We start from the raw sequence: 26220 nt of genomic DNA on the forward strand, positions 1-26220 counted from the left end.
CACTGCCCGAAACAGAAACCGTCAAACATTTGACCAAAGATGCACACGTGTGTCCTTACCAGCAACATCGGAATACACATGGTATTGAATAACGTGTATATTGGTACAGCCGGTAAGTCAGCAGTCAAACAGGCTGAAATGTGACATTTGATCCAGCTGAGACGGGCTGTGGCCTCTTCAGACACTGCTCTCCTGTGGCCAGATGCCACAGTGCAGTTTCTATACTCGAGTGTTGCGTCATCTGTCCGACTTCTCAAGGAAATCTATTCAATAATTAAAAAGCAACATTGGACTTCAGGTGACTTTAGACGAGAAACTTAAATGGTTTTAATGACCAAGACTCATTTAAGGGTCGACTTGCTGAAGTTTGCAAAACGTTCTTTTTAAGTTCAGAGTTGTTTAAGCAGTTTAAGAGTAAAATTAAAGCACTTTCAACGTAAATAAAAACCTTTTCAAGACTCTCAGGGCATTTATCATAACATGTAATTTCATACCATAAATGCAATTGCGGAAAAAGAAAGGTTTTCGTGTTATGGTTGCCATCAAGATGACCGTTTTACACCAGATTTAGGAGGGAAAACACCCCGTTTTCATTTCGTGCCCATGTCACAAAATCTCATTGCCCTTTGCGGTTGTGATACACCAGGAGACAAATGACAGCAGTAATCATTTTATATCAAATATTTCAAGGCTTTCATGAGTGATCGTGTAGATTAAACATCAGATCATGTCGTGAATGAAGCATTTTTAAGGATCACTTATGAATTCAAGTATATTTTCCTGTGTAAAATATCAGGTACAAACCTCAAAAACCCTTCAACTCTTTAAAGTAAAATCATTGTTCAGTGACGACTCAGACTTTATTCCCTTCCTGTTTAAGGTTGCTGAACATTACTTTGAAACATGCAAAGACATTCTGAAAGTCTTAGCCGCCGGCATCATTTAACAATATAATTATCTTGATGGAGTAGAAGCCATTGAGCAGTTCCCGGGACAGATTGTCTCATAAAAAGATTTATTTTTTTCCAGCCCAAATTTACAAAGGCAAGTTACAGAGTATTGTATAAAAAAGAACCATGGTAATGTACACTTTACACAAACTCCTGAAGGGCGGGAGAGAGGAGGAGGAGAGGGTGAAGAGTTCTGAATTTTCTCACACAGAAAGAAAATGAAGACATTGTAAACATCCTTGCAAGCACCAGGACTGGTGCTCTTTTTTGGGAGGGCGGGAGGTGCAGGGCGGGTGGGGGTGTTTGTGTTACAGTAGGTGGGTTGGGAAAAGACAAACGAGCAAGTGTCTCCGTGTTTTCACAGAAGAATGTTCAACTAGGCACCAATTGAGACAACTGCTGGCCAATAAATATACTCTTCACCATGAAACAAATACAGTCCTGCAAAATACAAGAGCCAAGCACTTTCCAATATGTTGATAGCAAACATTACTTTTCTGGCTTTTCATACACTTTAGTATATAGGATTTTCACTGGGCTTTGCTTACTACTGAGATAACATTACTACCCTCAGAAAGAGAGAGAGAACAAATGCACTTGTCACAACCATTGTCTGATAAAACTATATGTACTGTATGCAGTCTGCTGGTACTAAAACCCACTGACTTTAATGACAACATCACAGCTGCCTAGATTACCCTTACAGATTAAGTACAAGTCAAACACCACCACATTCAGCTTATTCATGTGAGCCATTCTTCTTTAAAATGCGCTAAAAATCAAAACATATTCCATCTTGCAAACTTCTGTGGGCCGAGACACTGGCAACTTATTTACTGGGAATGTCTGAAAACCTCTCGAAGAGCTTCATGAGTCGTGTATCTAAACAAACAGCTACAAACCAACTTCACTGAGTGTTAGATTTACTGGTGTCTTATGGAGTTGAACACGAGCAGTGATAAATGAGAAAGAACTACAACAATGGGAACATTTAAAGTGATTGTAAAACCCCAGATCAATAAAATTTAATGACAACATGGTCAATATTCTACTCTCATTGTAATGCTTCAGAGGACCATAAAGACTGTTCACAGCCCACAGCAGCACTGTGGCTGCGTAAAACCTTTAGTAACTCCCCGTCCTGCCTGATCCAATTTGTCATCTGTGTTTGAACGTCTTCAGCACATCCAGCTCACAGCAGAAAACGTGCTTCTCTGTCACAGCCCTCTAAAATCAATGCAGACAACATCTGGAGAGAATTTCACTCACAACCCCTGAGGTATAACAGAAGTTTAATTTGAAGCCGAGAGGGTCGTCTGGTAGAAGAGGCCGTGTTGTCCGCCGCTTTTCGCGTACATTAAAAGACTGAATTTACAGTTGTGTCACCAGTTTGAGCTCCACAATAAAAGCCTTCAGCAACATGCTGATTGGACTGCGTCCCGTTTGTGTCGTCTGAATGATCGAGGCCCCATTTCACTCATTTGACCATATTAGCTTTTGCTCCGAGCTGTTCACTGGCTCATGCCTTCCTTTTAATTTAAGATCATTGTCTGCATCTGATTGGCTCATGTTTGTAACAGCTGAAAGATTTTTTGGGTCATTTCATGCTCTTAATGTTTTAATGTGCCAGTGGTTGATCTTGAAGCACGAGCAGCGACTGAACAAAGCTGATTTTAAACGACTGATCCTAAGCTACCTGCTGGAAAAAACTAACAAAAATAAGAAATGCTAACAGCTGTCCCAGGTGTGTTATGGTGAAGCCACACAAGCAAGCAAAGCACCAAGAGAAATGTTAGCTTTGATGGCGAAGAAGAGCCTTTAAATTAGACTCATTTACCATTTTGTTTTCACTTGAGTTGCCATTGAATTGCTGGAGAAGATCTGAGACGTTGACAGAGATTCAGAGGTCTGATTGCAAACTGCATGCTGGGATGAAAGGCGATGTGATCCAAGCTTGTGATGTGGTGAAAAATTAGAGGTCAGGTAAATAAAATAAAACTTTGCGGCAAGATAACCGAAGCTTGGGCAAATAATAAGCAGCACGGCGAGACGTTGAGGGACTCTGCAGCATTAATGTTTTACACTGTGAGGGCCGAAAGCTATTTAACAGTTTTTAAAGAGTGGCGTGCTGGGATAAATATAAACATTTATGCACATAAAAGAAGGCTTAAAGTCTATATTACAGCAGGAAAATGCACAAGTTGAGTGAAATTTCACATTGTTTACAGTAAAACAAACCTGACGAGCTGAACAAAGCACACTCTTACAGTAAAACCCCCCCAAAAAAACGCACAAATGGCCGAATGCAGTGATGACAATGCCCTGTGAATTCATTGCTTGCTAATGTGGCTTCACCGTGACAGATGTGACCCTTTCATTGTGAGGACAAACGGGACTAACACCAGCGTCAGACACATTCAAGGATGAACACAATGATATGAAGCATTACTGAGAAAAGAAAACATGAATATAGTGTTTATTCTCCATTGAGGTGTGCGCGGTCCCTTCGCAAAAAAACATGACGACATCATCCCTGAAAGGAGAAGTGAGGGTTCAAAGAGGATGGGAATCAGCAATGACGATGGAAGATGAAAAAAAAAAACTTCAGTCTCAGGCTCTTTTAAGTCTCTGAAGAAAGCAGCTGTTGCCATATTCCCTCTCCCCACGAAATATAGCCAAACGTTTGTCAAGTTTAGGATATACTGTTGTTTCACGGCGTACGAGAAGCCAAAGACGTAGAGTTTAAATCATATCAATATGATTCACTTTTTCTTTTCAGTCTTTAATTTAGTTTGACTCCCCTTTCCCATCAGCCACCTCACTCCCCATCGTCCCCTGCCAATTTCTTTCTGCGTGTGACAAAAAACAATGCAGTCAAAGAAAAAAAAAAACAAGAAAAGAAGCTGTTCTGGCAGTCCAATAGTCTCTTTTTGCATTGTATTTGTTGACAGTGCAAAGACTAGATAACCAGCGGGTCGGTGTTTGCTCTGCGTGATGAGGCAGAGTGATGGCTTTGAACCTGAACCAGTCCTGTTACAGTCCGAGGTTTTGGGGGAAATTTGGGGTCACTTACGAGGAGAGGGAGGGGGGAAAAAAGAGGACAATCTGCCTCGCCTCGGGGGCAGAAAAATTGAAAGTAAAGATAGAAACACCATTCAACTGATGTCTAAAAAGGTAACACCCGGGAGATTCTCTTCACATGTGAGCCAGTCACATGAATCTTTGCAGGGTTGAGGTGTGGCGGTCAGGTTTCCCTGTGAGAGATAGAAAGGAATGACTCAGTCACGACTTGTGATTTTATATAACATGCAGAAACAAAAGGAAATGGGTTCAGGAAATTCTCATGTAATGCTTCATCTGCCAAGCTGTGGTTTAATGTAGTATTAACTCAAGGGCCCTACTTAAGTCTAAGGTATCAGTATTTGTAATTTTTGGCATAATTCAGATACTCTTTAAGCACTTTTTGTACGTCTACATAAGTAAAAGCTTAAGTAATGGACTTTAAATTGTAATGCAGCAGATATTTTGTAGAAAGAAAAGGATTTTGTTCTCTTTCGACCTCTGGTTGTACATTAATACTATCATCATTTGCCAGTATATTAGGTAAACCTACCGGTACTTGAAAGACAGTAATGCAGTCTAATATAATAGTCATTGTTTCTACCTTACTTCCTATCAACAGTTAAAACATAGAAATATAAGCTTCACTAAGGTCGGATTTACTGCAGGACTCTTCTACTAAACTATATTACTTTCAGCTAGTTGTATCCAAAAAACTGACAACTGAATCTAATTACTTTGCTGCAATTTAAAAGAGCTACCACTAGATGTCAGTGCAGTCTGCTCAGGCTTTGTATCTTGGCGGGCTCTCTCCATGTCTCTATTATCAACACTCTGATCCACTTGTCCTCACAGGACCTACTTAGGATGGCTGAGCCGAGGGGCTAAATGCTGCACTGCATATTGTACTCGATTGCAGCAGAGAAGAAAAAGCTTTATTTGGCCAGGATTTGCCGTCTTTACAGGTTGCCGTCTCTGAGTCTACAGCATAAATATTGTAAGGACAGAGTAGAGCAGGGTGTTCTTTTCACTTCGAATCACATAAACCGAGAACAAAGAAACAAAAGGTTTTTATTTTCACAGGACATCTGTGCCAGCACACATAACTCTTTACCTACATATCTTCTACAGCACAATGTTTGCCACCTGCATGAGCACGGCTCTCGGATTACTGATGTGTCTAGAATTGTGTTTGGTCTTTTGAGTGTCTCTCCGACTAAGGGGGTCTTACCGTTCTCACCTCCGCGGTGGTGGGTAGAGGGAGGGGGTTGCTGCTTGTTGGCTGGCAACAATAGCTGATGAGGAGAGACCTATGGCGAGTTGGAAAATGTATGACTATCAGTGATATTGCCTATTTATAGTCTGAATTTTGCTGATTGCTGATCTGCCATAATTACATAAATCTTACATAAAGTAATCTGGACTGTGGGCCCTATTTTAATTAAGTAACTGGTTTTAATCTACTTTGCATGTATAGTACCTTATTATTATGTATATAAGACCAATAATAAATGGAGTTGTTCCAACACCAATACTAATATCCGCCTTGAATACTGCCGATAGCGAGTATCCACAAGTACGGAAGTCAATGCACCAACCCGATACCATGACTTATTAACCCCCCCCCCGCCCCTCCCAGAAATGGTTTCAAGTAAATTATCATGTGACGATAACAAACAAAAAGTGTGGTGCTAAAGGAGAGTTTAATGCTTGTCAAAAAATGTTGTCTTTTTCCACCAATATCATATATTTGTTTTGCAATGGTATCAGAGGGGTACTTGGTATCGGCTGATACTCAAGCACACGTATCGGAATTAGTATCGGGAAGGAAAAACTGGTATCAGAACATCTCTAGAATAAAATGTATTACAGCAGACATGGGAGTAGTGAGGACTGACTGACCTGTAGCGTAGGACAGGTCGTATTGCCCTGAGAGCAGCGGGTATCCCAGGTGGTGGTGCGAGGGCATGATGCGTTGGGAGGGTGAGGATCGTGGTCGGTCCACATCTCTTTCTCTTTCCCTCTCGCGCTCCCTTTCCCTATCTCTATCTCCACCGGCTCCTCTGTCCTGCTCCCGTTCCCTGTCATGAGGTGGCTTGTCACCCACTGTGGGGGATTTGCTCTTGTATTGGCTGGCGTGCTGATGCAGGATGTCCAGAGCTTTGGAGTCCGTTGCTGTTTTGGAGACAGTGGGGCTAACGCGAGATTTGTCACTGCCTTCCTCTCCTCCGGCCATTTTACTGCCGTACGGGGAAAACGGATAACCTCCAGGTAGGTACGAACCTGAAAGTCACGAACAGAATTGATGGGTTCAATTAAAGGCCTATTTTGTATACAAATGTGACAGCTAATGGTAACTCATTCGTCATTAATGCTCAAATATATCAAGGTTAAAAGTTAACATAATTGATTTTAGAGGTTAACAACCAGCGCATTGACATCTGGACAGAATGTCACATCATCTGATGTCTATACCCAGATACTGAGAGTTAAACAGTCCTGTACGAGGATCATTTTAGTATGAAAAACAGCAAATATTGCAATGTGGTTGAACACACTGGGCCCAGCTGGAAAATGTGGAGTTTTCATTGTATTCACAAAGTAAAGTCAGACCAGTGTTTTTCTCTAATGTGCCAACATGGATTTTGTATGCAAGCCATCAAAAGTACCATTACCGCATCCATTTGTAAATTACCAGCCACGTTGGCGTAAATAAAACTCTACACAAGCACTCTATATCCTTTGGGCTACATACATCTGACCCTCCAGGGTCTGTGGATTAAAACGTCTGTTGTTGTTATAATAGTAAAGGCCATTTAAACATACGTATAATAAACCTTTTCAGAAACACTTTAAAAAAACATACGTCAAACAAAATCAATCCAAGATTGACTTGACCTATCTTACTTGCAGATCACCACCATGCCGTGTTCTGTCCCCAACAAAAATCATTACTTCATGCTGTTTTTCAAATGTTTCAATCACTACCACAATACCTCGCAAAACAACACAAACATTGCTGAAAATTACATGAGAGTTGAACACGAATCCCCTCTGAGATCCAACAGACTAATATTTAGACTGGATAGACAGTTTGAAGCTCTGTTGAAAATGCTGCCTTGCAATCGTTTTTAACAGCCATCATACACTTAAATGGGGGCAGGGACAGCCGCTTAACCGCCATTTTTTAATCCCTGCTCATTTTAGTCTAGCATGCACTGTACCAAAGGTAATTGATGGAAGCACTGATAAATTCAACTAAATTAACAATTGAACCCGCAAGCCACAAGTAAATTGGAAAATTGAATTGTATTGTTTTTCATACTGCATAGATAGGACTAGGACTTCAAAACTCCTAAAATATACATAAAATTCACGTTAATCCAAAGTCATACCTGGGTAATTCTGCATCATGACCGAGGGCATGCCCCTGTATCCAGGGTGGTTGGGGTCATAACCTTGTCCATAGGGGTAACCATGCATATAGGGCATGTAGCCTTGATGCTGTGCTAGTGGTGATGAGAACTGCATGTGTGGGTTAGAACGAGAGTCTTTGCTCATTGCCCGGTGGTCCTCGGAAGTAATCCTGGGATCACCACCGTCTTTGCAATCCTCCTTTGGCCCACTTTGACTGTCCTTGGGTCTGGGCCTGTCATCCTTCAATTTTCGATCGCGTTCTCGTTCTCTGTCCCTTTCGTCTTTCCATCGAGGTTGTTGTTGCTGGTGTTCATCCTCTACTTGGGGCTTCTGGCTTTCAGGGTACTGCTAAAGGCAAGAGAGAATGCTTCAGTCAGCACAAATCATCATCTACCTATTTAAATTACTGTACAACATTCTTGATGTCACATATCTGGACACTGATATACTACATTAGCACTTACCTGTCTGTACCACATGGCCTGCTCTATCCCTGCCTGACCTCTGGACTCCAGTGCTTGCTTGGAGTCCTCCTTTCCATGGTGGCCCCCTTCCGTCAGCTTCATCTTTAGCCCCTCAGCTTGCTGGGACTTTGGGTCCTCCACTTTTATGGTTGCCATAGATTTAGGCGAGGGCTCAGAGGGCGAGTCCCTGGATTTGCCTGGGGGCTGCGGTGTCTTTCCAAGTTCTGACTGGCTTGGGGGTTTGGAGAGGCTTGGTGGCATTGGGCTCTTTTGCTTCCACTCCTCCTTCATGGAGGCTTCTCGTTCTTTTATGGCTACATCTGACTTTTTTTCAGCAGCACGATGCTGTTCAGCCATCTGGCGCTGTCGTTCCTCGTACTGCTGTCGGTAGGCTGGGTTGGTGTTCATCAAGTGGTTATGGTAGGCTTGATCAGGATGGTATGCATATGGAGGAACATAAGCATACTGGTTGTAGTAAAGAGGTTGCATGTACATGTTTGATCGTTGTTGGATGACTGAGGGTTGCTGTTGCTGCTGTTGCTGCTGTTGTTGCTGTTGTTGCTGTTGCTGCTGTTGCTGTTGCTGCTGCTGCTGCTGCTGCTGGCCAGACACGATGTCAGGTTTACGGTCTTCATGAATCTCAACCTTGACTTTTTCCTCAATTTGATCCTGGTCATCATCCTTTTTGATCTTTACCTGACCCTCAGCTACTGGTGTGCCTGGAGTGGGCCCTCCCGGACTGGGGTTGACGTAATTGGGCGAGTAATACGCCTCATAGCCAGGATAGTAAGGGGATTCTTTGCTTGGTGGTGGCTGGTTTGGAAAGAGCGCTTTTTTCACACTTTCTCTAATGGCTTGGTCCTCTGACCTGACTTTGACGCCTTCTAGTTTCCCTTCACCATCCTCTCCAGCATCTGAAATGTCTGAATAGGCTGGACTATTAGTTTTGACAGAAGAGTTGTCAGCACCATTCTGGTTCACCACGTGAAGTGGTGTAAGAGGCTGTGGCATTCCACTGCCATCTATCCGACTGGCTACACCAATGGATGGGCTCGGGGCATTGTCAGAAAAGCTGTAAATCTTGTCAGCTTCAGCTTTCATACTTGCCAATCGACTCTGATGAGGATCTGAGGAACCATTCAGAAGTCCTTCTCCTTTATTTCCCTGATCAGACGGTTCAGAATATGGAAGCTTTGCTTCCTCCAGTTTACCTCCCTTTCCCGGCGGCTTGGGACTGTCAGCCTCTTTCACGCAATCTTTTTTCTTCTTGTCTTTCTTCTTCTTGTCTTTGGAGCTACTTGTGGCAGGATCTCCAATAGCTGGGGGTTTAGGCTGCGTGCCTTTCATTTGGGGACTCTTGGGGATTCCTTGAATCATTGGGGTAAGCCCCGGTGAGGAATTAGGGTTTCCAGGAGGAAAGGAGTACATCTGCTGGGATGCTGTAGGGCCAGGGCCAATGGGCCTTGGTGATTTCATGTTTTTCTGGGCATTTTTATCAGCTTTTGTACCCTTTTTGGACTTGTCTGATCTACTCTTATCATCTATACCATCGTTACTGGCCTCATCAGTGAGGCATAGCCCATCATCGCACCCATCCATCGGTGTACTGCCTGTGTCTGGATCTGTCTCCACAATTTTCTTTTTACTATTCTTTGAACCAAACTTTCCAGGAGATGGGGAAGGGCTTTGAGCATCAAAGTTCCGACCTTTTGGAGTAACTGAACGTGCTGGGGATAAGCATCCTTTCTGAGAGATAGATGCTCCATTACAGTTGCCTGGTTCAGGGTGGAGAGTTGAATCCTCTCCATATTCACTGTCTCCATCTAAGTCCAGCTTTAAGTCATCATCATTGTGGGCACGGGCTTGGTGGTACTTAAGACCATTGATGTGCTTGTACTTCTTGTTGCAGTTGGGATGTGGGCAGTCAATAAGAACTGGAGAGGGGCAGGTGCGATCGAGGGGAGGTGGGAGTGGCTCAGTCTTAATAGAAGGGATAGGGAGACCTGTTGGTCCTACCCCTCCACTGTTGGAGTTTGTCCGCATACGTTTGTTGCCTTTGGTGTCCTCTGAGCTGGAATTGGGTTCCATGTCTGAGGCTGGTTTGGTCTTGCGTTTTCCAGCTGAGGAGGGACTGGCCTTAATGTCCTCTGTGTTGCTGTTAGGTGGGGTGCGGCGCTCTGATGGCGTCTGGCTTCCCCTCCGGCCCTTACTATTAGAGGCAGCGCGCGTCTTGTTGTTGGTGGCGCCCTTGTTGTCTGATGAGTTGCTGTTCTCGTTGATAGGCGTGTTGCTGTTCGGTCTCATTCGCTTACCTCGACCGCGGCCATTCCTCATTTCCAGATCACTTGTTGGGGATTCGCAAAACCTGCAGTAGTGACATGAATCATGTGTAAGAAATTAGCAATGCCATGGTATGATTGGTTAATTCCAATACAGTGTCTTGTATAACTTTAAATTGTGAGTCAATACCCAAGTAACTTTGCAACTCATCAAGATTTCAATTAACATTGCTGTGAAGATTGAAATATACAATGCAAGCACTATTTACCTCATTGGTATTGATCATTTTTTATCATTTAATGTAATGATACTTTGAATATTACTACTACTATACTACAATACCTTGTATTATAATCACTGGTTTTCTTATGAGTAATAATATTTCATGAAAAATAATCTCTACAATTGATCTTAGTAAGTATATTAGAACGCATGATATTCAACCAATGTGCTTTCACACACCTCAACACATAGTGTAATGGAGATCATATGTTTATAATCAAAATTGATATGTTGAATAAACTTAAATGTGGAAGGCCCAGTTGTGTTTCACAGTTACCTTTACAGTTACCCTTATTATCTGCAATTAACCACACAAAACAAAATATTTGATAAATAAGTAAAAGGGGGGAGAGGACAGTATTTGGAAACTGTACTACACTCCATAGGTGATTATATAAAGACTTGAGTTAAGACAGTTAAGACAGTCTAACAGGTTATTCAGAACAGAGAAAATAGGTCATAAGAGTAATACCATTGATGAACATACTAATGGGTTAAAAGTAATTTTAAGTCCCAAACCCATAATTAACAAGCTTTATCAAAATGTGCACGTCATGTTCTGTCTCTGTGACCTCATAACATACCAACATGTTATCCTGCGTATCATAAATGAGTAAATACTTTAAACCAAGCCAAATGACTTTCCAAATCAAGGACACATAAACATTTGGAAAAACAGCAGTGAACATTCTGTAATCAAAACATACAGTCATTCAAATACTTAAAATAGCAGTTTGGCCTTATCTCTCCATAACAGTAATGTAATTATCTTTCTGCACAGCAGTGAAGGTTAGCAATCTGTGACAATGAGAGACACCGGGCTAGTATGACTCACAGCTTCCTCTACGAGTCTCTCCAAACAATTTTCAGCCGCAGCAGGGGATGTGAATACATCCGTAGTCAGACAGTGGTAAAGGAATTTAGACTCATTACAGGCCCAAGTTTATATTCAGTTCGTTGAAAGCTTTCTGAATTATTCATGGTGTATCCCTAATGTAGTCGTGCTGCAAACTGTAAGACTATCTTGGTGCAAATACAGCGCAGCAAACCTCACTTACTGAACATTATGGTGATATACTGTGATACATTAGCTTGATACAGCCTCTCCTTGTTTTCCATTAGCACTGCTTTAATCTGGGTTTTTGCATTTCAAGTATAGATTTATATTTACATTTAGACGCAGCGCTGGTGTATTAAATCAAAGAAAGTGCTTGGAGGTGTATTTTACCCAACCTGTATATTTTGCATAACAAAGGCAAATTCTCAGAAATTACAAACACTTTAAGCTACCACCCACATAACTCTGTTCTAAGAAATTGCAGCCGGTGTGATAGAGAATATTATACAGTGTTGAGAAAAAGCTATTAACCCAATAATTGGATTCTGCAATCTGGCTTGTTAGAGTAGCTTTCCATTTCCTCAACTACCTTCTGGGACATCAGCTGTTTGCTGATGAATCCTGTTTCCCCAGACTGGAGATAAAGACTAACATGGACTTTAAAGGTCCAGCAGCACAGAGCCAAGTAGGTGCATCCGGCCATATACATCGCTGAGCTGATGCTACTACAGCAGATTCATATCACATACAATATGAAAAGGTTAAGAGACCAAGTGCAGCTTGGATAAAGAGAATGCATCAATGATTCATGGCAAACGTGAATCCTCGTCTACCTTGACATTTACAGCGACCATCTGTGACAGTAAAGTGCAGATACCATGCAAAACCAGTGCATGCAGCTTTAGGTTGAACAGCGGTACCATTAATAGAGCAGAAGTGTCGATTAAATGTTGCATATTTGAAGATAATTTCCCACCTGATTTCTCCTAAATGTATATTAAAAAATGAATAGGGCAATGCTTCTTACCGAGGGGGAGCCCAGTCATGCCGTGTACAGTCCAACAAGGTGCCCACATATGTCTTGTTTCTCCAAGTAACATTGACCACCAGCATACCTGTAAGACACGGAAACAAAGGGGTCATTTAGTTTGTGTTTACGATGCCAATAATGCAAACTACACAGAGAAAAATACAGCGCTTTGCAGAAGTAATCAACCTCTTGAACTTTCCAGATTGGTCATGTTGCAAATTACATTTTTTTATCAGGGTTGCATGTAATGGATCAACACAAAATAGTTCATAGTTTTAAAGCGGGGAAGGGAGAACATTACAGGCTATTTTAAATCATTTAAAAATAAAAAATATATACAAGTTTTTGCTGTTACACCTTTAACTAAGACCAGGTGCAACCAATTGCCTTTAGGTTTACTCATCCAACAGATGTTTGTTAATCAAACGGTAAAATAAGACTAATTATATTCCAGGTTTTAACGCTGGAAAGTCCAAGAGGGGTGAATACTAATGAGGCACTGTACATAGACAAGAGAGAATGATGTGAGGTCCAAATATATAATAGTCTGCATTCTGCAAGAAGTCTATCGCTGCTGCTGCATCAATGCACTGATCTTTGCTAAAGGGTTTCCGATGCATGATGACTATAGAAGTCAAAGATCCCTTTTTAATCTTCTTCACACAGTAAGGCCGCAGGGGCATGACTGACTGATATCTTCTAAATGACTTGGAACAGACTCAGCTGCAGTCGGTATTGTAGAACCTGATTAAGATACTGGCGGAAGATCTTACTAAGAATGATCACACGGAGGTTACTGGGGAATACTTCCTGAAAACCCTTCACTATTAAAGAAGACATCTCACAGCGCAGGTCATTTCCAAGAACGAGGATTATTTGGAGGCAAATATTCTCTTTGCAGTCCTGTATCTCACTTTGCAGCCCGGAAATGAACTACCTTGGGGAAAATATGCATCTTCAGCTCCTTATAAACATGCAATAAGCTGCTGCAGTTATGAGAGTGGTTCAGTTTGACAGACTGTAACTGAGTGTGCAAGTGAAGCTCCTTGACTTCACTGGTATTGCTGCAATCTGTCACACTTAGAAGCTTCTGTGTTGCCATTTGGCTGGTGTGAATATAGTAGCACTCGGTGCGAGCTACACAAGCCGACCTGTACCGAGTGTGATACCTGACCTCACATTTAAGATCTAAAATTAGTTCCAGAAGATCACAGGACTCTGGATGTTTCTCCTCAAGAAACTGAAACTGTTCATCTTGTAGAGCTTGCATGTAATCAAAATGTCACATAAGTATGCAGATTTGAGCAAAATCGCTGAGCAGAAACCCTGCACTTTGGACATTTAACTGCGGTGAATACAATTCATTCATTCAAACATGCAAACAGAGCATCTGCTGTTGAAGGCCGTTTTAAATAGACGGCATGCCAAAGTCAGATGAATGATAATTTGCAGCTTTTGCTCGTAAATTCAAAAGTAAATCATCAACCAAAGAGCTGCGGAGGATTAGGAGCAACGACCGTGCACAAAAGCATTCTGAATTTATTGCCCCCACCATCCCCCCCTCTCGCTCCCTGGTGGTGACCTCAGCATGCCACTTCAGCACTGCAGAGAAACTGGAGGCTGCAGCGGGCTGACTTATCTAATGGCACAGGAATGCTGGCTGGCAGCTTCCGTCCCTCCGAGCATTTTATTAGCTTAGGAAACCTCTCTTGCTCACCCCTTTTTCCCCTCTCTCCTTCACCCTCACCCTCATTTCCTCTTTTCAATGGTATAACCATCCCCGGCTTACAATCTTTTTCCCTCCCACACACACAGTCACAGTTCAGACCTCATTTTTCTCCTGCTGCCGCTCACGTAAAGTAGCGAGTGTATAAGGCATTTATATATGTTTACAGGAACCTGCTGACACTTTGCCACAAGTCTCTTCCTTCACCCTATGGCCTGAAAACACGAGTGCTTGGGTCAAGGCTAGATCCAACTGCAACGCTCGTTTATGTGCGCGCAGGGCAGCAGAGGAGGGGGGGTTTGAGTTCACATTTCTGTCACATTAAAAGAACACAGACCTTTTCTAAAACGCCTTCAACAGCCCGCCCCCCTGAGCTCTCCAAACACTCCAACACAAAATGGCTCTGGCAGCTGGTTGTGGCAGGATGTAAATCAAGGCAGGGCAAATGAATGAGAAGCCTTTCATGATGTGGAGGATATAGTCCTCACTGCTTTCTCCAGTGAGGGGGGGTGTTAGGAATTATACCATGAGTTGTTAGAAGTCTTTAATTATTTTAAATTAGCATTTGGTCTTTGTGTGAGAGGTTCTCCTCGCCTCAGTGGCTGTGACAATGGATGAGCATTAAGGGAAATTTGCTGGAGCCGGTACTTAGCAACATTTTCCTTTAGGTTTTTTCCCACTATAGATTATCCATTTGTGTTATATATCGCTGTTAAACATTAGAGCATAATCCATGCATTTCTGAATACTCCTTCAGCTCTACTTTGTGCTGTAAAATGGCCAAATTCCCCCCTTGAGATCAATTAAATATTCCTTAATCGTCTTTACAATTTGCTATTTAGCCAAGATTTAAAGTGGTGATCTCAAAGATCTCAGTTTTGTTCTCTTTGGGGGCACCTATGGTGATAAACCGTGATTGCGGGGGCACACTTCCCAGATATCCAGACAGTGTTGCACGTGTGACGTCCCCAGTTGATTTTCCTGGCTGACGGTCGCTTTCCTTTTTAGACTGTTTGCTTCATCCGAGCGTCGAGTTTGTTTCTTTTCTTCGGATTTTCACTTATTTTTGAAGTTGTATCTGTAGTCATCCATCTTTTCTTTGTTTGTTCAGCCATAGTAGATTACTGTTTACTCGCAACACTTGCGGAACACACAGCTGAAAAGCAGCCGCTTAGCTCCGCCTACCCTCTCTGGCAGACCAACCACTGCTGGCTGATGGAAAACGCGTCACTAACTGGGCGCCGCTTGTGATTTTTAGTCACCCACACCCAGTCTGTAATACTGCAAATGCAAAGGCTTTCATCAGTGGGCCACAGGCTCAGTCACCATTGTGTTACCTCATTCAAATCTTCAAGATTATCACTTTAAATAAAAATATAATATGCATAATCCCTAACAGGTGTAAGTGTAACATGTTTTAAATGTCCTGGCCCAACCCCTACACTGATACCTCTGAGGCATTTTGAATGTAAAGCTGTTAACATAGCACATCAAGATTTCAGATTCCCTGTGCTTCTTCCATCAGATTTACTCAGTCAAACCCCATATCTCAAAAACCATCTTCAAGCGAGGTTTTTTGAGATACAGGGCATTTTTAACAAGGCTCCGATCTGACCTTTGGCTCAGTTATCAAGGACTTTCACAATCTTGTTCTGAGGAAATACCACGGGGAGTTCGGCTGAGTGATACAAATCACTGTCCTGTTGGAACATCAATCTTTGCCACCAGCTGAATTTTTCCTTGAATCCAAGTCTCAGGTGTGCGGCGGTGAAAAGCAGCGAAGGCTAGAAAACACTTGTAAATTCAAAAGCAGACAACGGATTATGAAAATAAGTGCAGCGATCGATTGGGAATCAATCGTATTTAGCATTAAGCATTGAATGTCAGGCATACTTAATGTGCTACCAGTTGTAAAAGTTGAATAATCATTAAACACTCTCTAAGATTTAATTACCACACAAGGATAAAACATACTGAGGTAACGAGAGGTGTGTTTAACAGCCAGTGTGAAAGGACATATATGCTACAGAAAACCCTGTGAAACTTATTCCAGGCCAACAGCTCCATTTTTACTTCATCGGTTTCTTTACTTTAAGGTCAGAGTCTTTGACGTGCCTTTTTGTAGACTCTACACTCGCAGTGGAGTTTTTTTTCTCCTCAGAGTGGAGTCCTTCTGGCCCCCCTCCCACGTCGAAGCCAAAGGAACTCTGTAATCCTGTCAGAGTGGTCCTTGGCTTCTGGGTCACCTCAGATCTCTGCCTCTGCAAGACTTTCAGTGAATACTAATAAAGTAGTTCTTTGGACGTAATGTGGGACATCTCAAGGACATGCAGAGGAATTTGGATGCATCTTATCTCAAAAGGGAATGGTGCTAAAAAAAAAAAAGAACTCGACGTGGAAACTAACTGAGAATGTTGGAGCACTTCATGTTTAATTAATTCGGTTGAAAAAGGCAAGAAACATTCTTGCCGTTAAAAGGCTTTCAGTGTGTGTACGCGGTGCAGAAAGAGAAAGTGACAGAAGAAGTTATCTCAGGCACAAGTGGAAAGGGTTTTCACTGCATCAGAGCTCCCAAAGTCAGATTCCAAGCCGCATAGTTTAACTAGTCTGACCCTGAATCGTTCTGAACTAGTGGAAATAATGACAGATATTTGAAAACCATTCGACATCATTACTGCGATGCTGTCATTTCTACTCTTTCATTAAATTGTTCTGATTATTTTCTGTAGATAAGAATTATTCCTGAACGAGGGGGAGTGGAGTACGACAATCTGCTGTCCCCGTCTGCACACAACGTAGACGTGTTCTCTTATCAAAGATGAAGCTTGTTCCGACGAGCGTAACTCTTCATTAAACAACGTAATCATCATTGTGTTGATTTCAGCCTTAATAAGCTTTCACACCAGGAACAATTATAAGAGTTAACTAAAAAAAACCTTCATGTTGAATGGTTCTGTGCAGGATCTCCTTTCAACATAATCTACAATGCATTGTTTTGACTGAACTACATAAAGTCTCCCCACAGGGGGGATCTGAATGCATGAATTTCTTAGCCATATTATGAAAATATGCTCAAGGGCACGCAGAAAAGATTAAGATCAAGTTTCAATGCTGAAAGCTGAAAACAATTTGAACACTTTCATCCTAGGAATAATTCCCGAGCTGTCGGGACAAAGATGTCAACACCAAGTCTGTCTAAACATGGAAAGGCCTTGACAAAACAACCCAAACAAACGTCCCAGCGGAGGAAAACAAACCGAGCTGACTCTCCATGCATGATCATTTGTTTACACACAGGGAGTTACATATCAGTGTTTGCATGAGCCATGATCTCTCTCTCTTTACTCTCTGGATTTGTTTCTGGGGAAGAAACAGACCGATTCAGAGCAAACCTCAGGTCCCAACCCTCCCCCTTCCTTCCCCTTTGTGTCAGCCTTATTAGGGTCACTCATGACAGCTGAGTGAAGCCCACATTACTGAGAGGAATTGGCCTGTAATTTTACCACTCATTTCCTTTTCAATGCTGTCGAACAACAAATGGCAGGCCGCCGTATGCACCAAACTCCACCGCGTACTTGTATAGGATTACTTGAACAAGAGGCTAATGTAAGGGGACAAATTAAGTCAGGAGGAGGTTGTCTGCTGCATGGGTGACTGCCCCCTCTGGCCCCTAAAACTCCCCCTCCTCCTCCCTCCTTAACACATTTCATTAGGTTGCAGCGGGGCCAAAATATATCAGGTCCTCTGGTGCTGCTGCTGGTGAGGGCCACGGGTTCACCGGTTGACCTCTGCTCTGCTTCGACTCAGCAGGAATTCAGCGGGGTTAATGGCATTTTCACTGACTGACCTTGTCAAAGCGCCTTTGTTATGTTTAAAAATAGATCACTTGTGTGGAATGATTGGGTGTGACATTATTTAACTGTTCTCACAAATATCAAATTAAAGGTTTTATTTGTTTAAATGAGATTTCCCGTATGAGACAAAACACTATGTGGAAGATAAAGAGCACAGAGCCAGATACTTAAGTAATTATTGACAGGTTTTACAACCTTCTTTCCACCCTGCTGGGAAAAAAAGCTCCTTTCTCTTCCATTTTCTGTGCACTGAGAGCACCTCTCATCAAGGTTGCATGTAGACGAGAAAGTGAGAACAATGAGAAAAATAGTGTCAGTATTCATTACGGAGAGAAGATAAAAGATAGCCGGGTGCTGCCAGGAGCAATAACTGTAACGTTGATAAATGAAGCGTTTGAGCATTCAAGTGTCTGAGCATGTTTCCAGCAGTCCATTTTAAGAGTGTTTCTGCACTCGTGTTGCATGAAATGAAGCCGAGCTTGTCCGGCTCTGTCAGTGTCAGAATACAAAGTCCTGAGATCGACCTTATCTTTAAATCCTGGGCAGACAGGGATTTAGGACGGATTGGATGAGCCACTTACAGCACTGGAGATGATGGTCTTAGTAGAATGTAGGATTTAAGTAATATTGTATGTGTTACGTTAATATGCAAGTTAAAGTAGTTGGTAAATTACCTGATTGGCTGATCGACATTAGATTTATTGGCAGCTATTTAGATGTTTGAGTCATTTTTCAAATCAAAAATGCCAAAAAATTACTAGTTTTACCTTTTTAAGAGATTCTAATACACACGGTGACACCCAGCTAAATGTTACGTGCTCTGCAGTTTTTCTTTTCTTAAAGGCTTAATATGCAACATTTTACACATTAATATATCCAGATCATGGATGCATGTCCAATGTAAATATATCCTCGAAAAATAAGATCCTTAAAAGAGAGTGAAGTCAAACTCCCTCTTGAAAACGTATTGCGATTATTTTGACTTATATTGCAATTTTGATATAATTTGCGATACTAAAAGAAATGCTCATTTTTACACCATTATTATTATTTATTCTTATAAAACATATAAAAATGATTTTGGTGTGATTTTTGCGGAAATATGTACCAAACAAAGCTGTGAGACACTTATGGCTGTGTACGATGGTGGGCCAGAACATCATAAGCAGTCATCTCCATGGCTGGGCCTGTCTGCTTTTAAACTGCAGTGTACCAAGGACAGGCTGAACAACACGTGTTCAGATTGGCAGGTTTGAGACGTCACAAACCTGAGGAGCCAATCCAGTTAATGGACCGGTGACGCTATGCAGATAATTATGTGTAACCTATGGCAACCACTTCAGCGATGCGCGAGCCAGCTGTAACCGTCATCGTAATTTTTGCAAACTCACTACTGAGTACTAAGGTTAACGTTACTGCTACTAATTACTACATTTCAAGCTAGCTAAGTTACCGCTAAATGATTGCACAGACGTGTTTTGTTTTTGTGACGGAGGGATGGACAAGGCAGATTGGGGAATTTTAATGAGGGAGGAGGAGGAGATGCCTTGGGCGGATTTTTACAAGCTAATTAAATTTATTTTGCTGAAAAAACATATCAGACACATTTTATTATGTCAAGGAGAGCATTTTAAATGTCTTAAACATGACTGGGGCTGGACTGCCTGATTTGAATCAAATCTGTTGCACACATATTGAGGCCATATTGTGAAGTTGTTTGAACTGTTTTCTGACAATGATTAATCAGTTAAACAATCAAATAACTGCAAGATTAATGAGTAATAAAAATGTTGTTAGTAATAGCCCCACTATACTGTACAGCACTTTTTTAAAGCTGTAAATTACATAAAGAAAAGAACAGGAAATCAATCACAGCTTTACATAGCATTAAAAGAATCCTCGTCTTAGCACTAAAGTAAAGTTGAACTAATGATTGTGGCTGATGTTATATTGTAAATCCCAGAGCCTTTCAAAGAGCTCTATCTGAAAAGTTCAGGCTGCATTCCGGTTCAGAGGAGGTAAAAGTGCAAAGTCACTCTCACTGACAAGAATAACAGCCAGTGAGAAGGTCAATTCTCTCAAACCACTGAGAGGCAAAGGAAGGGAGCATTAGTATGCTCTCCACACAGTCACAACATTATCAGCCGCATGCAGCACTCTCTCCCCGCACAGAAAAAGAGTCTGTACATGTTTACTCCTACAGAGGGATAGATCATAAAACACGTGGAACAAATGTAACAGCCAGAAAATAAATATTTGACATCTCTGCCGACTTGCATTTATTACTGTAAATAATTTGTACCGAGGCAGGAGGACGCATACTTAAATGTCATCAGGGTAAATCTACAATGTCTTTGTAAAAACGAACCCTCTGGTGTTTTTCCATAAAGGAGATGGAGCTGAGATTAAGAGACAGGTCTGCCAAAGGCGCATTACTCAAGCTCTCGTTGACGTGTATATAGCAAACATGATATCTTATGACAACCACTGGCAAAGCCTGCAATTCCTCCGGGCATGAGATTTACGTTTCATGACCATTTAAGTGCTCGACAAAATTGCAGTTGGCTGCCAATATGAATAGGAACCGGGTCTCTCCTGAGAGATTCTGGTTAGGTCAGGCGCCATTTTCGTAACGCCACCCTCGTTCATAATTTGTAACTAACAAGACAAGCATCCTCCCTCAAAGAATTAAGAGTTATCTATATCTAAAGAGCAGAATTTCAGCCACATATGTTGGATTCCTCAAATGGGAGTGTTCATTTTTGTGCCGGGAAATTGCTCACTTCCACTCTTGCATGGTGAACACTGATGAGGGCTGAGACTGGCTTGGTTGGTTGGAAAGTAAACTGACACTGCGCCCTAAAAATGCTTAAATGTTAGTAGATTAAAAGAGATTACGTTTTCATTGGTGTTTAGTGCAGAAAGCCTCAAACTCCCTCCAGGAGCTGCAGCTTGTGTGCTACCAGCCGAGCCTTTCCTTCCAAGATAGTGCCCTAGTAGGTAAAGTAGTAGTTTGACTGGTTTGCTATGGGAAGTGAGTCTCTCCTGTGTGTGATGAGAAAAGAACTGCAGACACAAGGAAGTGAATGCTTTTAAAAGGTTGACAGCAAGTCAACACAAAGTGTCCAGATAAGCTCCGGTTCAAGTACAGCGTTTCTGACAAGAGCTTCCTGTTGTTTTTGCTGAACTGAGTGAACAAAGCGCCTGTTTTATTCAACGTTACAAAGGCATCTCAAAACCATACACGCCAAGGTTAGCTTGGTAGTAAGCTACAAGCCGTGCTAAAGCCAACTGAGTGAACGTTAAGAAACACGCAGTCTCGCACTTACACTTCCGAGGACGGAGCCTGGGGAGGGACGATGTTATGACATAGATGATCAGTCTTCTTGCTGTCTCAGAATCTTTAACGCTTCTGCGATTAGCATTGTCGCTAACAGGCGGCTTGCTTTGTGTGTCTCATTTTTAAAAGTTTTTATTTCATTAATAACATCTTTTTCAGCCTCAAAATTTAAACCATTGACCAATTACACCCAAAACATACATTTAGACAATTAAATGAATATAAATGTGCAGTTGAGTTAACTGAGGACTCAAACTGAAGACTACAATTCAGCTAGGAAACTCTGTAGCTTTTGGCAGCCCTATCGGAAAGTAAACATGCTTAGGAACTGGCAAATAAAAGCCTACATTGTGCAGGCAGGAGAAAGCAAAAGGCTCATCACATCTTTTGTTCTTTTCTTTTCAGCATACGTCCTCTACAGTTAGCAGAGGTTGGTCTCCTGTGATTGATTTCTCACTCCGTCTTCCTCCTGCTCATTGGCCTGGCAGAGGGCTACAGGCCTCCCGAGTATACTCACTCTTATTTCAAGGACAGTTTCTATAGCGAGTTCACAGGGAGCAGCCACCGCTCGCCTTTGTAAAAACATTTCAATGAGGCCACTGACAGGTGGTCTTCAAAAGAGCAGGGGAGCATAGCTGGCAAGTGAGCTACAGAGCCGAGTGCTCCTTTCATACAATATTCCTCCTCTCAGCTCGCTGACAGGCCTGAAGAAGTGGAGCAAAAAAAGAAGACATCTCGTCTCACATGTTTATACAGGAGTATCCGTTCCACGCTGACCTCTCTTCAAACAGCTTTTAACTGGTGTTGTAAAGCCGATGATTGCAGCGCTACAATGATGTAATGTGTGTTACATAAATAATCCATGAGACAAACATTTTATCACAAACAGCCTGTATTATTTATCTATTAGGGAGCTTAAGAAGCTGCGGGCCTGCTTGGGGAATAGCCCGCTGTGTACTGGAGGGTCATTGTGTGTGTGTTAGGCCGGGGGGAGGGGTGTGTGTGTGTGCGTGCACTGGCATGGAGCTGCAGTGTTTGGCCAAAGGGGCCCCCTCTGTGTTCCCTCTCTACCCCGGAGCAGGAGCCAAGGCGTTCTGGGCTGCGTTTCAAGAGCAATAAACTTCTCCAGCATTTTAGAGATGACATTTGGAGGTATCAGCATGCTAAGCCTGGGAGGGGTTGGCCCGTTGCTCTGCCGACACGACCCCGAGAGCTGCCACTGCCTCGTCTGCGCTGAGGGGATTTGTGTCAGTGCCGGGCCTTAAAATACCACCGCTCTGCCCCCCCACCCTTCCTCCTGTCTACACTTCACTCGCCCCCCAGAGTGACTGCATGACACACACTGACTTTCCCCTCGCCTCATATTATCCATTTTCTGCTAAGTAAGACTAAATGCATCAAATTATATGTGTTTTTCTTAGTTTAGGGGTTATTACATTGTGTACATTATGCAATAGTTTATGCATTGTGTACATTCAGCAATCCTTGTGTACTCTCAGCTTTCTATTTAAATCTTAGAGCGCTGCAATATTAGTAAGCCTGCCAGTGCAGATACAGTTATTTTTACTAATTGTAGGGTCATTTTTTACATGATTTATGTCTCTAGAAAGTGTGCCACCTCAGCTAAAAGAATGTGTAAGTCATTAAAACACTATTGATAAATAAACACACATAACATATTGAGCTAAAGCTAATCTGAATTTAGAATCATAATCAAAGTATTTTTTAACATTTCAGATGTTATTTGAACTCCGTGCTCTTTTAATCTTTAAGTGTATCTGATTGTTTTTATGTGAAAAATAATACACATGAGCAATGTCATTTATCCTGAAGCTTAAGGTGTTAAGGAATCAAATTCAAACTGCTCATTTCCACCATGTTTTATCTGCACGTATGTGACATAATGATGTCATCAGCGAACCTAAAACATGTTTAAAGCCCCCCTCCAGTGTAAATCAAGTGTTTAACATTGTAAATATCTCCATGTGGTGTTTTTCATGTGCTTTCATGTGTTTCGTCTGCTTTTAAACTGCAGTGTACCAAGGACAACACGTTTTCAGATTGGCAGGTTTGAGATGTCACAAACGCTATGCAGATCATTATGTGTAACCTATGGCAACCACTTTGGCGATGCGCGAGTCAGCTGTAACGGTCATCGTCATTTTTGCAAACTCACTACTGTTAACGTTACTGCTACTAATTACTACATTTCAAGCTAGCTAAGTTACATCAAGTTGCCACAGAGACGTGTTTTGTTTTACGAAAGGAGAAGCGTAGCACATAGTGGGCGGAGCCTATGCAGATTCAGGGATTTTTAATGAGGGGGAAGGAGGAGATGCCTCGGGAGGATTTTTACAAGGTAAAAAGAAAAAAAGACATTTCTTATTTCAAGCAGAGCATTTTATATGTCTTAAAACATGACTGGAGCTGCTCTTTAAGCGGATGACGGACGCCTTAGCTTTCTGTTATTAAGGATTTAGCTATAATAGCTTTTATTTTATCAGTTTAAAAAATATTTTGATAAAAACAAAACATCTCTAGCGGCCAGCTTGCAGCTGCTGCGCCTTTTCTGCCTATTTCTCACTACACATATATAATGTAATGATACCATCAACAAACATAAAACATGATAACCCAAAGGATGGAAGTCTTCCCTTTCTGCTGCATAAAAACGAAGGCTCTAGCTATTAGAGATTATAGTTTACATTGTTTTAAACAGTATAACACAAAAAACAATGTCCTGTATTAAAGGGCTAATTCTTGCCATTATCCAGATCCTCCTGAAGGGCTACCCCTAACCCCCTCCTCCTTTGTCTGCGCTTTACACAGGCCTCATCAGACAAGATTCTTGTCAGCGCTGACCAAAGGTGCAGCTTCTGTGATCGCATTTTGTTCGGTGTCGCCTGCTTCCTCCTCATCCGTTTCTTTCCGTGGCAGTCGGCGAGTCGGGTGAAGCTCAGACAATTACCCAGAGCCTGTTGTTCATTTACTCCCACAAGGCCGAAAGGCGGAGGTGATGAAGCAGCTGTTGGTTGGCATGCTAAATGAAACGAGCACACACACGGTGCATGCCTAAACAGCTCTGTATGAGACTTGTCATGCAGAGAAGTGGGGGGACTGCTCAACTTCACTGCTAATCAGGATGCCTCTGCGATGTCTTCGGGGCCTCTGTTTGTTGCTCGTCTCTGGTGCTCTGCCTGGTTTTGCTTGATTTCCTCATTTGGTTCTCATTTGCTCAGTTGCCCCCACAATGAGTGAAGTCGGCTTTCATGGGTCTCTCAGGGAAAAACAGCCGAATGGCAGAGCAGTTTGAAGTAAGCAGCATCTGGGTCTCCTTCATTTTAAAAACTAGCCGGTGGGTTGTTAGGGGCTCGTACCATTAAAATGATGTAGAAGGAATACGCTTCTTATTGTTGCTTAATGTTGTGTGCAATACAATGGAGGCTATTGAGAGACGGCTCCTTAGAAACTCGGAGCGGATTCAATCTCAGCTTAAACTGACAATTATTGAGATATCTGGCAAGGACTCGGGAACAGCACACATCTCTCAGCTCTTAACAAACAAAAGCAGCGAACAAGCTGTGCTGTCGAACAACTCAGGGACACTTCATGGTTGCAGTTATCAAATATATCTCTTCATCCTCCACCACATATTTCTCCCCCGACAGCCTCCCTGATAGAGGTTTTGTCTGAGATAAAAAAGCAAGGCTTCAAAGAGAGCAAAAGGGGGATGTTATCTGGCCTCACAGCTCTGATGGCCATAACAACCTGTGTGCTACACCTGCATATTGCACCCCCCCCCCCCTCTCAGCATACCCATTTTAAAACCACTCAAAAGCCTCCACAAGCGTTCTCCCTACTGCGCCAGATAGAGTAGAATCAGAAGAAAACACAGCTCCATCAGGCCAAAGCACCACCTTTTCAGCCAAAATAGCAGCTTTGAGAGAGTGAGTGCAGGCAAAGGACAGACTTGGACGGAGGAAAGGGAAGGGGGCAAGGCGAGGGGGAGGGTCAATCGCTCTGTGGGAGGCAGAGAATGAGGGAGCACAAACATAGTACTGGTGTTGGCTCGGAGCCATGTTTGTGTCACTAACAGAAGTAGCCTTGTCTGTGCCCCCCCCCTCCCTGCCTTGCACTCGCTTTCTCCCGCTTTGCTTGGAAACAGAGTCAAGGGGCGACCGGCTGGATGCTTGGAAACAGAAAAGAGTGGCGATAGAGGGGAGAGCAGGGGTGAATCAGACGAAGCCCACGGCTGGAGCAAAAATCAAAAAGAGGAGGAGGAGGGGAGGGAGGGGGGGGGACTCAATAGCAGGGACATTGCTTTGGGAATGTTGATGAGGCAGGGACCTTTTTCTGTTCGGTTCCTGCGAGTGAAACCAACAAGCAGCACTGTGGCTGTGTGGGCGATTTGTACTCAGCATGCCCGCAGAGCAAGTGAGCGCGAGCTGCTTTGAAGATTAGGTGTTTGCAGTATTTCACATGCACGACAGAAAAAGAGGGCAGTTTTTCAGACCCAGCAGAACCCGATAGAGCCAGTGATACATCTCAAAATTAAATAAGCTGAATGCGGTTTCCATCAAAGCGTCGAAAACTGTGAGCGTCTTGGATTTCACTTGGACTGCACTGCAGGAGAGCAGCCAACTCTATTCCCAACTGGCAGGCTTGCAAAAAAAAGTGCTTTGTGTTATGAGGCATGTTGTTTGTGAGCAGATATCTCTGTGCAACAAACTCCCGTCTGCACACTCCCGAGCAAAAACTAAATCAAGGCCACCTAAGAACTGCCTGCCAACTACTATTCTTGTTGGCAATTTTATGCTGCATGTGTGCGGCTAAAGCGTGTTTGAGTACTGAGAGCAGCTCTGGAGGCAGGCAGGACACATCCAATTACATTTTAACTACAACATGTACGGTAATGACAGCAAGATGATTATCTTTTTAAACCATGAAAGCTTAGCTAAAGCCTTGACAAACAAATACTT

General features: G+C 42.5%; 1 protein-coding gene across 1 annotated transcript in view; it reads right to left on the reverse strand.

Moving 5' to 3' along the window:
* Positions 1-1004: 1004 nt before the first annotated feature.
* The window catches only part of znf609b (zinc finger protein 609b), an 84633-nt gene continuing 59417 nt past the window's right edge, over positions 1005-26220 (reverse strand). Inside the window, exons 4-8 of the mRNA XM_069656010.1 lie at positions 12319-12406; positions 7892-10256; positions 7406-7775; positions 5913-6293; positions 1005-4204 (exon numbers count right to left, since the gene is read on the reverse strand). Of these exons, the coding sequence (XP_069512111.1) occupies positions 4161-4204; positions 5913-6293; positions 7406-7775; positions 7892-10256; positions 12319-12406 (3248 nt within the window). The 3' untranslated portion in view covers positions 1005-4160. The remainder of the gene's footprint in view (positions 4205-5912; positions 6294-7405; positions 7776-7891; positions 10257-12318; positions 12407-26220) is intronic.

This window comes from Semicossyphus pulcher, unplaced genomic scaffold (genome assembly GCF_022749685.1).
Source record: "Semicossyphus pulcher isolate SPU_LCO1_2020_fin unplaced genomic scaffold, fSemPul1.0.p SCAF_1, whole genome shotgun sequence".
Lineage (NCBI taxonomy): Eukaryota > Metazoa > Chordata > Actinopteri > Labriformes > Labridae > Semicossyphus > Semicossyphus pulcher.